This window comes from Pelophylax lessonae (genome assembly GCF_965119305.1).
Source record: "Pelophylax lessonae genome assembly, chromosome: 4".
Taxonomy (NCBI): Eukaryota; Metazoa; Chordata; class Amphibia; order Anura; family Ranidae; genus Pelophylax; species Pelophylax lessonae.
Window position 1 is genome coordinate 245,338,841 of NC_138771.1, and position 13,953 is coordinate 245,352,793.

The window sequence follows — 13,953 nt, forward strand, 5'->3', positions numbered from 1 at the left end:
ACACTAGCTCAGGTGACATTCTATCACTTTGGAGCAATTTCTTCTCACGTCTTGTTGTTTTGGCTATGAATCAGGAATTAAAAGGAATATCATCCCAATGGGACACAGATGGCAAAAAAAAAAAATAATCCAACAGTGATTCTAAGCCTCCCTAACTCATGTTTTGCCCTTGGTTCTCCTTTATTATTCTAGCAAAAAATACAGATTTTTAACAAAATGTGTAAGAAATCAAAAAATTGCTCCGGACGCAAAGTTATTCATTGACTGTTTATACATTTACTGTTGGACATACTGCATAAGACGTGATTGTTTTTTTCCAATATTTTCAGAAAGAGAAATTGCATTGCACAAGGAAAGGACAAAGCAGACAAGCAGCATGATATTTATTTGGTGTTGCCATAGTTTGTGTCCATCTTAAAAAAATATATATTTGTTGGACACAAATGTTGCAGTAGTAGCGTACGGGTATTCTAAACAGACTCTCTACCGAGGTACATACATCATTATGGCTACACTGAAAGATCAGTGCATCCAGTTAGACTAGAAACAGGCCAAGAAAAACATCTCACTATGATTAGAAGAAAAACACAATCAAAGATTCTCATGATAAGAATTTTTAACTAACAGATTCCATATACTGTACACACAGCACCCAGCTGGTAGCCAAGTATTGAGAATTACATCTCTAATATTACACACATAAGTAATTAAGTCAAAATGCTGTACATCATTATTAACCATGTTTGTCCTAGTAAAAACAAAAAATTAATTGTATGCTTTTGGGGGGGGGGGGACATCAGAAGGGGAGCTCTAAATGTAATCAATCATACATTGAAAATTATAATTGTATCAAAACCCGATTTCAATCACAGTTGTGTACAATTCTGTCAAGACACTGAAATTGCACTTTGACATTTACTGTCTCAGTCCTTTGTATGACCCCAGTGATGATGATCTGTAGCTCAAAATTTGTCGTCTGTCCCCTTTTTGCGAGAGTGTTTGTACTTGTCCACATACGCCTTAACAAGATTTGCCACTTTAGCTGAATCAACTTCTCCACTTTTACTGTGACACACCTTAAAAAACAAAAAAAACAAGACCAATAAGTATTAATCCTTTAATTCTGTAATCTTAAAACATAACTGCATTGTATAAACCTTCTAACCTCTTAAAGAGGTTGTAAACCTCAGAATATTTTTTTTTTAAAAAAACAAACACCTGAAAGACAAACACATAATGAGCTAGTATGTATCGCATACTAGCTCATTATGAAATTCTTACCTTAGAACGAAGCCCCGAAGTGCCGACCGCTCACCTCTCTCATGGGTGACATGTGTCGCCCTTCTTCCGGGTTTGCGGCATCCGGCCATCTGATTGGCTGGAGCCGCGATGACGTCACTTCCGCACATGCGCGCGGGAGCCGACGGTCACGGCACGGGGCTCTGAAGGAACGGCACGAGCGGCTGTTCCTTCAGAGCGCATGTGATGTCACTGGCTGCATGCAAAGTAAATATCTCCTAAAAACAGTGCATGTTTAGGAGATATTTACAGTACCTATAGGTAAGCCTTACCTATAGGTACAAGTTGCAGAGGAGGGTTTACTTCCTCTTTAAAGAAAAACGAAACAGCAAAGCTAAAAAAAAAAAAACCAAAAAAAAAAAAACCAAAAAAAAAAAAACACAAAACACAGCAAAGCTAATATTGTAGGTCTGTAAACTTCCAAAAAACTTCAATAGAAACCCTTTCTAATGCATGCTAATAGTCTACTAGCCTTGCCTGCTGCAACTTGGCAGTGCATGCTATTGCAGTCTTATCTATGACAATCAGATCTTTTCCATTCTCTAATCCCCCAGAGGTTCTCCACCTAGTGTAGCTTAGTGAGGGACATACTGGCACTTCCCTTTCTCCAACTTCTTTTCGGTTTACCTCAGCCCTTACTTTTATTTATTTTTTTTTTAAATCAAGAAAATGTTTTGTTTAAAACCCTTAAGTGCCGGTTCACACTTCCGCGTGTGCGGCGACCGCACGTAATATCGGAGCGCACTGCTCCTTCATTACATGCGATCGGATGTGCAGTGCGAATTCAGCCATACACTTTGTATGGCAAATTCGCACTGCACCCGCACAAAAGTCGCACATGAGGCATTTTTTCAGCCGCATCAGGATCGGATCGCACAGTGGTTTACACTTATGCGATCCGATCCTGTGCAAACTGTCAGATCGCACTGCGATATGCGATCAAACTGGGGGTGAAGTTAACATTTCATTGACACCCCCAGCGTATCGCATATGGCAGTGTGAACTGCCAGATGTGCGTTTGCGATGCGGGAACAGGCTGCGAATTCGCAGCCTTCCCGCATCGCACAAGTGTGACCCGGCACTAACATAACAAATTGTTTAAAACCCTTAACATAACAATACAATATAATACAGTCATAGTTTATTGGCAATCCTCCCTTTTTTTTTTGGGTTGCGGGCATAGAAGTCATACAAATATTGGTATCTATATATGGTCAGACCATTACATATATATCAGAAATTATATTATTGTAGTTCAACCCAACCAATAATCCACAAGTGCAGCTATTGTTATGCAACTGTTAAAGACATAATCTTCATTTTCTATGGTTAATTCGGGCATACCAACAATCTTTGAAGTACCAGTTCCCGTGGACTAAGTCCAGGGGTATGCAACCATAGACCCCACAGCTTTTCAAATTTACCCTGACAGCCACGTCTTGTGTAGATATGACGTTCTAAAAGTAGTGCATTTCCCATGGCTGACATCTATAATTTATGCGTGGGGAGATCAGTGGGATTTCCACATTACTAGAATTAACCTCCAGGCATTGAAAAGGGCCCTTCCGACCAATGCCGGGACAAGGTCATTCAGTGCCCATGGCGAGCTGCGCCACCCCCCCCCCCCCCCAACTTGCGAAAGTGTTAATAAACTTCTTAATGGTCCTCTTGAAGTTTGTTCTTCCCTAACAGCTTATGGACAGGGAGGAAAGTTTAATGTACCAAAGTGCATCTCACACCCTGAGCTTTGTTGGCAAAGGATATCAGGAGGCGGCACTGTGTTACTGAATGGTCTACAGTACCTGCCTTCAGCCCATCAGAGTGCCCGAGTACCTGCCTTCAGCCCATCAGAGTGCCCGAGTACCTGCCTTCAGCCCATCAGAGTGCCCGAGTACCTGCCTTCAGCCCATCAGAGTGCCCGAGTACCTGCCTTCAGCCCATCAGAGTGCCCGAGTACCTGCCTTCAGCCCATCAGAGTGCCCGAGTACATGCCTTCAGCCCATCAGGGTGCCCGAGTACCTATCTGTAGTCCATGCCTCCTAGATTATGTGTTGGGGTGTTTGCTTTCCAAAATAGGGTCATTTTGTGGGTGTTTCCATTGTCCTGGTGTTCCCGGGCCTTCAAAAGTGTGATAGGTTGTAATGAAATTAGATGTGAAATTTGTCAGGCAGGAAGGGGGTGAAAGTGCCCTGTATTGAAGTGGTTAAAGGACGGGGAATCCTCCACTGGAATCATGGCAGCTTTATTCAGTCTGGAGAACAGAGGGTCCACCATAGGTGGCACAGTCCACATTTTAGAAGAGACTCTTCAAAGGGGTAGTGCCTAGCACTCCGCTTAGGCACCACAAGGGGACGCTTTGAGCAGTCCCACTCTTTTTGACCATATTGTCAAATTACGCGGGAAGGGAGAAAACCTTTGCCCCTCTGGATGGCTTGAGAGTGCCAAATGTAACCTGCACCTCAGTCGCATCCTCCATTTTTAGAGTCTCACGCACAGATACAAACAGTGTGTCCACCAGCGCCTTTTCTTTCGCGGTGGCGGAGGAAGAGGTGTCATCCTCCCCATCAGAGGAGACAGGGCGCAAGGAGGTAGACTCAGCAGGGAGACCCACGTCCGTGGTGGCGGAATCCGATTCAGAATCTGACACATCAAATGAGGCAGGGGTAGGTGGGGGCGTTTTTTTGGCACCTTGCTCTTTACAGGCCACCTCCACCTGGGACACAAATGATTCTAAGACCATCGACAGTGAATCTATCGATAGCTGGGATCCAGAGGGTCCTGCAGCCTCCTTGAGGGGGGTCAGATGGGGAAGAATGTTCTGCAGGGTCCATGTTGCACCAGGGGAACCAACCCCTCAGCAAAATTTTTTTTTTTTTAACCAGCTCTGGAGTGGAAGATTTGCCCCCTTAATGACCAGGCCCTATTTTGCGATTCGGCACTGCGTTATTTTAACGGATAATTGTGCGGTTGTGCGACGCTGTACCTAAATGAAATTTACGTCCTTTTTCCCCCCACAAATAGAGCTCTCTTTTGGTGGTATTTGATCACCTCCGCAATTTTTATTTTTTGCGCTATAAACAAAAAGTGACAATTTTGAAAAAAAAAAAAAAAACGGAATTTTTGTAAAATCTTACCTGTAAAATTATCCTTGTGAATTATCAAATAAGGGGAGCGGCAAGACAACGCCGCCAGCTCCGACACTCTGCGAGCCGAAGTGATCGCCACCAGAAAAGCAACCTTTTTCGACAGAAGAGGCAACAATATCTCCCTGATATTTTCAAAGGGAGCACGCTGCAACGCGGACAGAACCAAGTTCAAGTCCCACGGAGGTAAAGGCTCCTTCCTGGGGGGAGCCAAATGTCGCACACCTTGAATGAAGGTGCGCACCAAGGAATGAGACGCCACAGGGCATTGGAAAAGGACAGCCAGTGCGGACACCTGGCCCTTTACCGTGGCCAGCGCCAGGCACTGATCCACTCCAGACTGGAGGAAAGCCAAGTTTCTCGACACCGAGTAAGAACGAGGGGAGAACCCCCTGGACTCACACCAGGTGAAACAGGCTTTCCAGGTACGGTAATAGATCTTACCAGAGGAGGATTTCCTAGCCTTGATCAGGGTAGGGATAACCTCAGGGGATAGACCCTTGTCCTTCAAGACCTGGGTCTCAACAGCCAGGCCGTTATAGCCAGCGACTGTAAAGCAGGATGGAAGATCGGACCTATAGACAGGAGATCTTCCCGCAGAGGCAGGCGCCACGAAGGTGCCACTGCCAGGTGAACGTCGTCGGCGTACCAGGACCGACGTGGCCAGTCCGGTGCCACCAGAATCACCATGTGCGGTTCCAAGGCCAATCTGCGAAGGAACCGGGATAGTAACTGAATCGGAGGAAAGGCGTACATCAGACGATACTGATGCCAAGGGGCCACCAACGCATCTGAGGTGTCCGCCAACGGATCGCGCGTTCTTGCCATGAAACTTTCCACCTTTCGATTTAGCCGGGACGCGAACAGATCCACATCTGGGGATCCCCACCTCGCACACAGCATCTGAAAGACCTCCGGGTGTAGGGACCATTCCCCCTGGTCCAGGGTTTGGCGGCTCAGATAGTCGGCCTGGGCCGCACGAGCACTCTTGGTGCCCCCCTGGTGGTTGATGTAAGCCACCGCGGTAGCATTGTCCTTCTGTACGCGAACAGGCAAGCCCTGGAGACGTTCCGACCACTGGAGGAGACGGAGTTTTATCGCTCGTAGCTCCAGTACATTTATCGGGAGGGAGGACTCTTCCTCCGCCCATGTGCCCTGGGCAGACAGGTTGCCCAGGACTCCACCCCAGCCCGACAGGCTGGCATCCGTGGTAACCACTGTCCACACCAACGGACGGAAGGACTTGCCTTCCGCCACCGACGGGGACTGGATCCACCATAGAAGAGCCAATCTGGTCTGGCGATTCAGGGAGACATCCAGATCCAAGGACTGAGGAAGTCTGTCCCACCTGGCCAGGATCTCCGTCTGGAGAGCCCGCGTGTGGAACTGAGCAAAGGGGATCGCCTCGAAGGCCGACACCATCAACCCCAGGCCCCGCATGCATGTCCTGAGTGACGAGGACGGATTGTCCCTGAGGGACCTGAGTTCGTCCCGCAAAGTCCGGAGCTTTTCCTCCGGCAAGAACACCTTTGCCTGAACAGAGTCCAGAACCATTCCCAGATAGGGAAGGCGAAGCGACGGAGACAACGTTGATTTTTGAACGTTGATGGTCCATCCGAACTCCGAGCGTCTGTACCGTGATGGACAGGTCGCGCACAAGGTCCTGACTGGCACGCGATCTCAGAAGCAGATCGTCCAGGTAACCCAGGACCGCAATGACTTGGGCCCGCAGTAGGCCCAGGACAGGTGCCAACACCTTGGTAAACACCCTGGGTGCCGAAGCAAGACCGAAAGGTAACGCCACAAACTGGTAGTGGTCCTCTGCGATAGCAAACCGAAGGTACCGCTGATGACCCTCGAAGATAGGGATGTGCAGGTACGCATCCTTCAGATCTATCGAAGCCAGGAATTCTCCTGGGCTCAAGGAGGCCACCACCGAACGGAGGGACTCAATTCGAAATTTCCGAACACGCACGAAGCAGTTCAGCGCTTTCAGGTCCAGAATAGGATGCACTTTGCCCTCCTTCCTGGGCACAGTGAACAGATTTGAATAAAACCCCCGAAACCTGTCCTTATGAGGTACCGGGACAATCACTCCCTGAGCAAGCAGGTCCTGCACTGCTTCATGCAAGTCCTGCAGACGACCCGGAAGCAGATGGAGATAGGAGGGAAAAAATCTGTCCGCCGGCCGGGAAAGGAATTCGATCTTGTAACCCGATCGAACGATTTCCTGAACCCACCTGTCCAAAATCCGGAGCAGCCAAGGTTGGAGGAAACCACGCAGACGTCCCCCCACCCCGGAAACGGGTGAGGGCGCCCCTTCAGGCAGAGGCGGATTGTCCCGCCGAGCCGGCATTGCCGGCCTTCTGCTTACCCGCCCAGGGCTTCTTCTGGTTGCCCTGGGCCTTGAAGGGCTTGCCCTTGGATTGGTTCCGAAAGGCACGAAAAGGACCCCTGAGTGGATCTAGGCGCAGAACCCCGCTTGCCTCGGAAAGACTTTTTCTTCGGGTTCTGGGGCAGCATAGTGCTCTTGCCCCCCGTGACGCCCTTCACCAGGGTATCCAACGCCTCGCCAAAAAGGCGAGAGCCAGCATAGGGAAAATCAGCAACAGTTTTCCGTGAGGACTGGTCGGCCGACCAGCCCTTCAGCCATATCAGTCGCCGGTTAAGTACCGCGACACTAGAGAGGCGAGCCACCAAGGGGGCCTCATTCAAGGCTGCATCACACAAATACATGACTCCTTGGTGGATTTGATCCACCATTTCCAGCCGGGCAGGCGGAACACCATCAGACACGAGATTGCTCCTAAGCATCTTAGTCCAATAAGCCACCACCTGAGCCACCAGAACGGACGCGAAAATGGGTTTGAGCAACGAACCGGCCACCGTGTAGGAATGGCGGGCCAGGGAGTCCAACCTCCGGTCCGTGGGATCCCGGAAAACCGGGGTGTCCTCAGTAGGAACCAAGGTAGCCTTGTTCAACACGGCCACAGTGTAATCCACCTGTGGAGGCACACACCATCGTGATTCCGTAGCTGGCGCAAAAGGATAAAGCAATTTGAACCGACTAGGTACCAGGAATGGACGTTTCAACGTGCGCCACACTTCATTAACAGTGTAATGAAATTCCGCCGGGCAGGGAAAAACCTGCGCAGACTTGCGGGTCCTGTGCGTCCCAAATGAGGACACAACGCCCGGAGGACAGGGCTCATCCTCCAAATGTAAGGTTTCTTTTACAGAAACAATTAACTCATCCATGGTCGCCCGTTCTTCAGGTGACCCTGGGGAGGATGTATCAACACCCTCCAGTTCAGCCTTCCCCTCAGACCCCGGGGGGTCCAGGGATGAGCGGGACCCTGAGAAGGGCACGCTCGCAGAAGCAGCCAAATCCCCATCTGAATCAGAAGAGAGAGACAACCTGGGCCTCTTCCTCGCAGCCCGTTCAGCCATCAGCATTTCCATATTTGCCACCAAGGTTGCTACTACAGCAGCCAGATCAGGTAGCAGCGGAGCCACAGGAGAACTGGGGCCCCCCACTAAAGCTGGAGGAAACTTGCTTTCCTGAGAATCCATGGCTCAAGTTATCAGAACAAACTACAGTGCAAAAACCGGTGTACTGTCCCCTTTAAGAGCGCTGCGTGTGCGCAGCCCACCGCTACTGTCACAGCTATGAAAGACCCCCAAAGGAGAAAAGAAACTGAGCCAGAAGCGATATACAGAGGGAAGTATGAGAGTGATAACCTGCAGAGCCCGCAGAGCGTTGCTGCCAGTGTCCTTGCTGCTGATGGAGAAAGGAAGTGCTGCTGGAGAGGGCTGGACTATAAGCCAGAGCGCGGGAAAATGGCTGCCCCATAGGAATGCATTGGAGGCTATGCCAAAATGGCCGCCGACATGCAGTCGGGCCGATCGTTCCACCGCCCACAAAATGGCGGCGGTTGGCGCCAAAATGACCTGTATAATCGCCCCAGAGGAGCTATACACGTGTGCCCAAAGTAAATATGGCGGACCGCGCGAATCTTCCCCGCAGCGGTCGCCGCACAATCACAGGCGTCTGCACCCCCGAACATGTACCTAAGGTGACACAGGGACAGGGACCCCCGGCAAACATACAAATCTGCACAAGCGAACCCCGCAGGGATCGCACAGGGAGTCACACAGGCACAGACATGGGGACACACAGCAACACAGACTGCCACGCCAGACAGAGGCCCCACACAGAAAAGTACTTACCTGTACCCGATGGCGTGGGGGAGCCTCTATGCACGGAAAAACCTCTGTCCTCATCTGACAGGGAGTGCCGTGAGCCAGGGACATGACGCTGCAGCGCCGCAGACGAGTCCTGTGAGGTAGCCACCTCACGGCTGCATCCCTGCAGCAAACAGGGATGGGTCGTTCGTAATGCCAGGGCGAACCATAGCTGAACGCTCGATGGCGGGCTGGGGGTCCATCTGACCCTCAGTGCCCTGGAAAAACCAGGGCGGTCAGTCCGAATCCCAGCACCGCACTAACTAACACTAGAAGCTGACAAAATAAACAGATAGTAAAGTAAGAGAAAAAACTGACATTTTCAAAGAAAATCAAATAAAAGATTAGGAAGGCTGAGACTGAAGCCCCAGCACAAGGGAAGCCTGACTATTCCTGACCCTAGGCAAATTAAAAACTGAGTTGGGAGTGATGATGCAGGGGGGGTATTGACCGGATGGGACAGCCCCCATGGGTGTGTATATGCTAATGCCTTTTGACTAAGTCTATATGCCTAGCTATTCCTACGGATAGGAAGTCAATACCCAATAGTGATGACTTAGAGGAGGTGGCGACTGTCGGAGGACGTAAGAGAAAATATTTTTCACATTCTGCTATATGACATTTAAATAAAAAAAAAAAAAAAATGTAAAAATAGATTTTTTAACATTTCAGGCCAATTTGTTTTCTGCTACATATTTTTGGTAAAAAAAAAAAATGCAATAAGCGTATTTCGATTGGTTTGCGCAAAAGTTATCGCGTCTACTAACCACGGGAAAGATTTAGGTCTTTTTTTTTTACTAGTAAAAGCGGCGATCTGCGATTTTTAGCGGGACTGCGACATTGCGGCAGACAGATCGAACCCCTGACATGACACTTTTGGGGGTATCAGTGACATTACTACAGCAATTTGTGCTAACAATATGCACTGTTACTGTAATAATGACACTGGCAGGGAAGGGGTTATCAGTATAGGTGATCAAGGGGTTAAATGTGACCCTAGGGGAGTGATTGTAACTGTAGGGAGGTTGGACTTGTGAAATGATCATAGAGACATGTGACCCTATATAGAAGGATCACATGAGCTCTGTGATCATTGCAGGGAGGACGACAGTCGGCTGTGTTTAAATCAGCCGACCGTCCTCTCTCAGCGGGGAGAGATCAGGGCTGTCAGGCGGCAATCGGACCTGCCTGACACCTGCATCGGCTTCCCCGCTAACGATCATTAGCGTGCGCCCCCTAGCGGCTTTCAGGAGAGCGACGTAGACCTACGTCGCTTTGCCTGTCCGTGCCACCCTGCCGCAGTAAAAAGGCGGCGGGTTGTCCGGAAGTGATTAAACATCCCACGGCGTTATAGCGCCCCAAGAGGTCAGGCAGAACGCACAGAGACCCCCAGGAGAGAGAGAGAGAGAGAGAGAGACCCCCTCAGTCTCACTACCCACACCAAAGATGCACAAGTAAGGCCCAGAACGTCTGCACAGCACGTGTCTGCAGCAATCTCGATCAGCGAAAAACCTGTCTAGTGTCAGCACTAGGGTATAGGGAGGGGCTCCACCACCACCACCAAAAATGCCTCAAGGGACTCAAAGAACATGGCCGCCATTGAATCCAATGGGGATCCACCGCAAAATGGCCGCTCAGGTGTACCAAGATGGCCGCCGATCTTCCTCAGTACATGGGATACAAGAAAATGGCGGTCCCGCACAGCCTACAGAGCTTCTAGGGACCCCCCAGCCTCCTGGACAGGATCGACAGGAAAAGGGGCCCTGGAGTGACAGGTAAAACCCCCCGCATGATCGATTGTCCGGTTGCCGGCGGCGCACCCCCGCCCCCCCACCGTCGGCCTGTGCCCCGGTTCCAGCCCCCAGGAGTAGCTCCAATCGCCCCATAGCCCCAGTAGTGAGCGGGGGGTGCGTGACAGGACAGAAGAGAACCCGGGAAAGTGAGGGTCCGACTGTGCCAAGGAAGGGTCAACGTTCACCCCAAAACCTGCCAGGGGGAGAGGAGGGGAGAACAGTTTACTTACCATACCTGGAACAGGCGGGCATCATCTTCTGACAGAACCCCTCTCTGCTGAAGTGAGGGGGCTGTCAGCCAATAGGAATGCTGTGACTCGGGCCTAGACCAGGTTGTATGCAGCCTGGCAAAATGTTTAACTCACAGAGCCAATCCCCATCTGGTGGGACTATGTTGCGGCCGACCTAGAGCGGAGCTGGGGTCTGCACACGCTTGCTGGCCGGCTGGGGTGACCACTGGATCTATACATCCAGCCCGTCGCCCAGATTCCGCATAGTTGCTTGTAGATCTCACAGGAAAAAAATCCGGTGAAAAGCTAGCTAGAAAAAACTATCTGGGAAAAAAAAAAACTTTTGCCAGGACCAGAGATCCCAGCAAGGAACTAGATCCTCACTCCTGACTAGGCAGATTAAAACTGACATCCTATAGCAGGAAGAGAGCGTATACCCCCTGGGACTGTCCTCCTCCTGTAGGGGCAGTATAACCCTACTGTTATCAAGAACAGAGGGTGCGTCTGTCAATAAGCGATAGAGAAACATGGCCGCTGGACTACACAAACATGGTCGGCAAAGCCAGGAATACAGAATCCATGGCAAAATGGCGGCACCACGTTGCACTGCACAGAACCCTGGACCCCAGAGAAGCAAAGAGTCCCCAGGAAGAGAATCTTCTCCCACCCCGGCAGCAGGTATGGACACCCCCCACCAGGGGGCCGGTAACGGCATCACCTACTACTTTTCCGACCCAGTACCATACAAGCCTCTAAGCCGAAAACACCCATGCCCCCCCCCCCCCGAGGGGGCCAGGAAGCAGATGAGGGCACCTACACAGGGGAAAAGTTGCTAAGGAGAAGGGGGAAAAGTATGAGGGGGAGGAAGGACACAGGGCCGCGACCGCCCAAACAATTCCGTGGGAAAGGAGGGGGGACACTACTCACCATACTACGGTCACCAGACGGGCGCTACTCCCAGCCATCCACCGCACCATCTTGCAAGGGGGTGCTGCAGCCTGAGGTACGCTGCGACTCTGATCGTGCCTGCTGTCATGACCAGGGCTAAGCGACCTCGCAAGGCGTTTCACTCGCCGGCCAGCCCCATCCAGTGGGGCTATGTCATAGGCAACCTAGTTGGGTCGCACTTGCAGGCCAGACTGGGAAGGCCATAAGGATCTAGAATATCCAGTGCATTGCCCAGTCCGGCTGTTGATTGTAGTTCACACAAGAACAGTCGATTGTAGTTCACACAGGAACAAAAATAAGGAATAAGTAAATTCCATTTAAAAAAAAAAAAAAAATGCCAGGACCGCAGATCCCAGCAGAGAGCCAGGTCCTTACTCCTGACTAGGCAGAAAAAACTGGAGTCCTGCAGCAGGAAGTGATGGTATACCCTTTGGGACTGCCCCAGGGGCATTACTAAAAAACAGGAGCAGACGTACAGGGGTCGCCATGGGGCCCGGGCCCCATGCTGCAGGGGGCCTGAGAGGGCCCCCTGTATGTATAGATATGAGGAGCGGCAAGCGCAGCTGAGACCGAAGCTCCCCGATCCTCAGCTGAACTGTAAATCGGCACCGAGGGATAGGAAAGTGAAAGCACAGTGTGCGCTGTGCTCTCTGCCTCCCCCTACAGTGCAATACCCGCCGGCAGGAAGTTACAGGAAGAAGGTACAGTTCTCTCCCGTTTTTAAAAAGGCTTTCTGTATGTATGTGTGTGTGTATGTATGTATGTGTGTGTATGTGTGTGTGTGTATGTATATATGTGTGTGTGTGTGTGTGTGTGTATGTGTGTGTGTGTATGTATGTGTGTGTGTGTGTATATGTGTGTGTGTGTATATGTGTGTGTGTAGTAACATGGACATCTTTAAAGGAGCCCTATACTTTGGTGCCAAATGAACTGCATAAACTTGAAGGATGTCCTCTAGTGAGCAACATATAGGCTCCAGTAATATGGTGATAATACCACACTGCTAATAAAAGCTGGCTGTATGAGTATATGCTGGGGCATTGTTAGCCACCCATATTTCCAGAGCTCTGGAGTCAAAGTGCCCTACATCAAGCGCCCTGTAAGCACATGCAATGCACACAGTTGCGGAATACTAGTGTGGGGTTCAAGATGTTAAAGCAGGTGGAGGCAATGGTTGCTGGATGCTCTCAGAAAAGCGGTCCGAGCACATATCGCTCTTCGAAGAGGAAAGCGAGTGTGAACGAGCCCTTAGGGCTAAATGATTCCATTTTGTTAGACTTTTATTATATCTCATACATGCAACCAATAAACACTACAAAGTCATTCTGTGCTGTGTATGCTGTCTGCTGTACACACTCTGTGTTGTCTATGATGTGTGTTATATACATTCTATGCAGTGTGCTATACATATTCCATGTTGTGTAGGCTGTGTGCTGTACACATTCTCTGTGCTGTGTATGCTCTGTGCTGTACACATTCTGTGTTCTGTATGCTGTTTACATTCTATGCTGTGTGCTGTACACATTTTGTGCTGCGTTTGCTCTGTGTGCTACACATTCGCTGTTCTATATATTCTCTGGGCTGTACACATTCTGTGTTGTGTGCTATACACATTTTGTGCTGTGTTGTGTACTGTACACATTTTGTGCTGTGTGCTGTACACATTTTGTGCTGTGTGCTGTACACATTTTGTGCTCTGTATGCTCTGTGCTGTCCACATTCTGTGCTGTCCACATTCTGTGCTCTGTATGCTGTGTGCTGTCCACATTCTGTGCTCTGTATGCTGTCCACATTCTGTGCTCTGTATCAGAGGCGTAACTACAGGGGTTGCAATTGCAACCGGGCCCCATGTTCCAGGAGGCCTGTGCGAGCCCCCTGTACACCGGGGGCAGCATGTAGAGAAATCACTTTCTTCCTTTTTCCTCCTGTAGCTGCAGGAGGAAAATGGAGGAGATTGGTTCCTCTGTATGCTGCCCCTGCCACTCCTCCTATCCAGTTCACTTGTGTTCTGCTGTCTCTGGGCCCCTGTGTGCTCCCCCCCCCCCCCACTGTGCTGCCCCCCACTGTTGCCCCCCCCCCCTCTCCTGCTGGCTGCTGCAGGGGATGTGTCACAATAGGGAACCAGAAAGGGGACGGTAAAAATGTAATTTACCAGCTCCTTCCTTTTCTGAATAGACAGTCAATAGACAGAGTCATAGTCAGTGACATTGTAAAAAAAATAAAGTAAAATGATAAAAAATACAATTAGAATTCCAAAAAACTAAAAAATTTACACCAGTGGGTGAACTTCCAGGT

At 50.1% G+C, this 13,953-nt stretch overlaps 1 protein-coding gene across 1 annotated transcript in view; it reads right to left on the reverse strand.

Moving 5' to 3' along the window:
- Positions 1-253: 253 nt before the first annotated feature.
- The window catches only part of SCAF11 (SR-related CTD associated factor 11), a 438,302-nt gene continuing 424,602 nt past the window's right edge, over positions 254-13,953 (reverse strand). Inside the window, exon 15 of the mRNA XM_082256718.1 lies at positions 254-1,076. Coding sequence (XP_082112844.1) covers positions 963-1,076 — 114 coding nt within the window. The 3' untranslated portion in view covers positions 254-962. The remainder of the gene's footprint in view (positions 1,077-13,953) is intronic.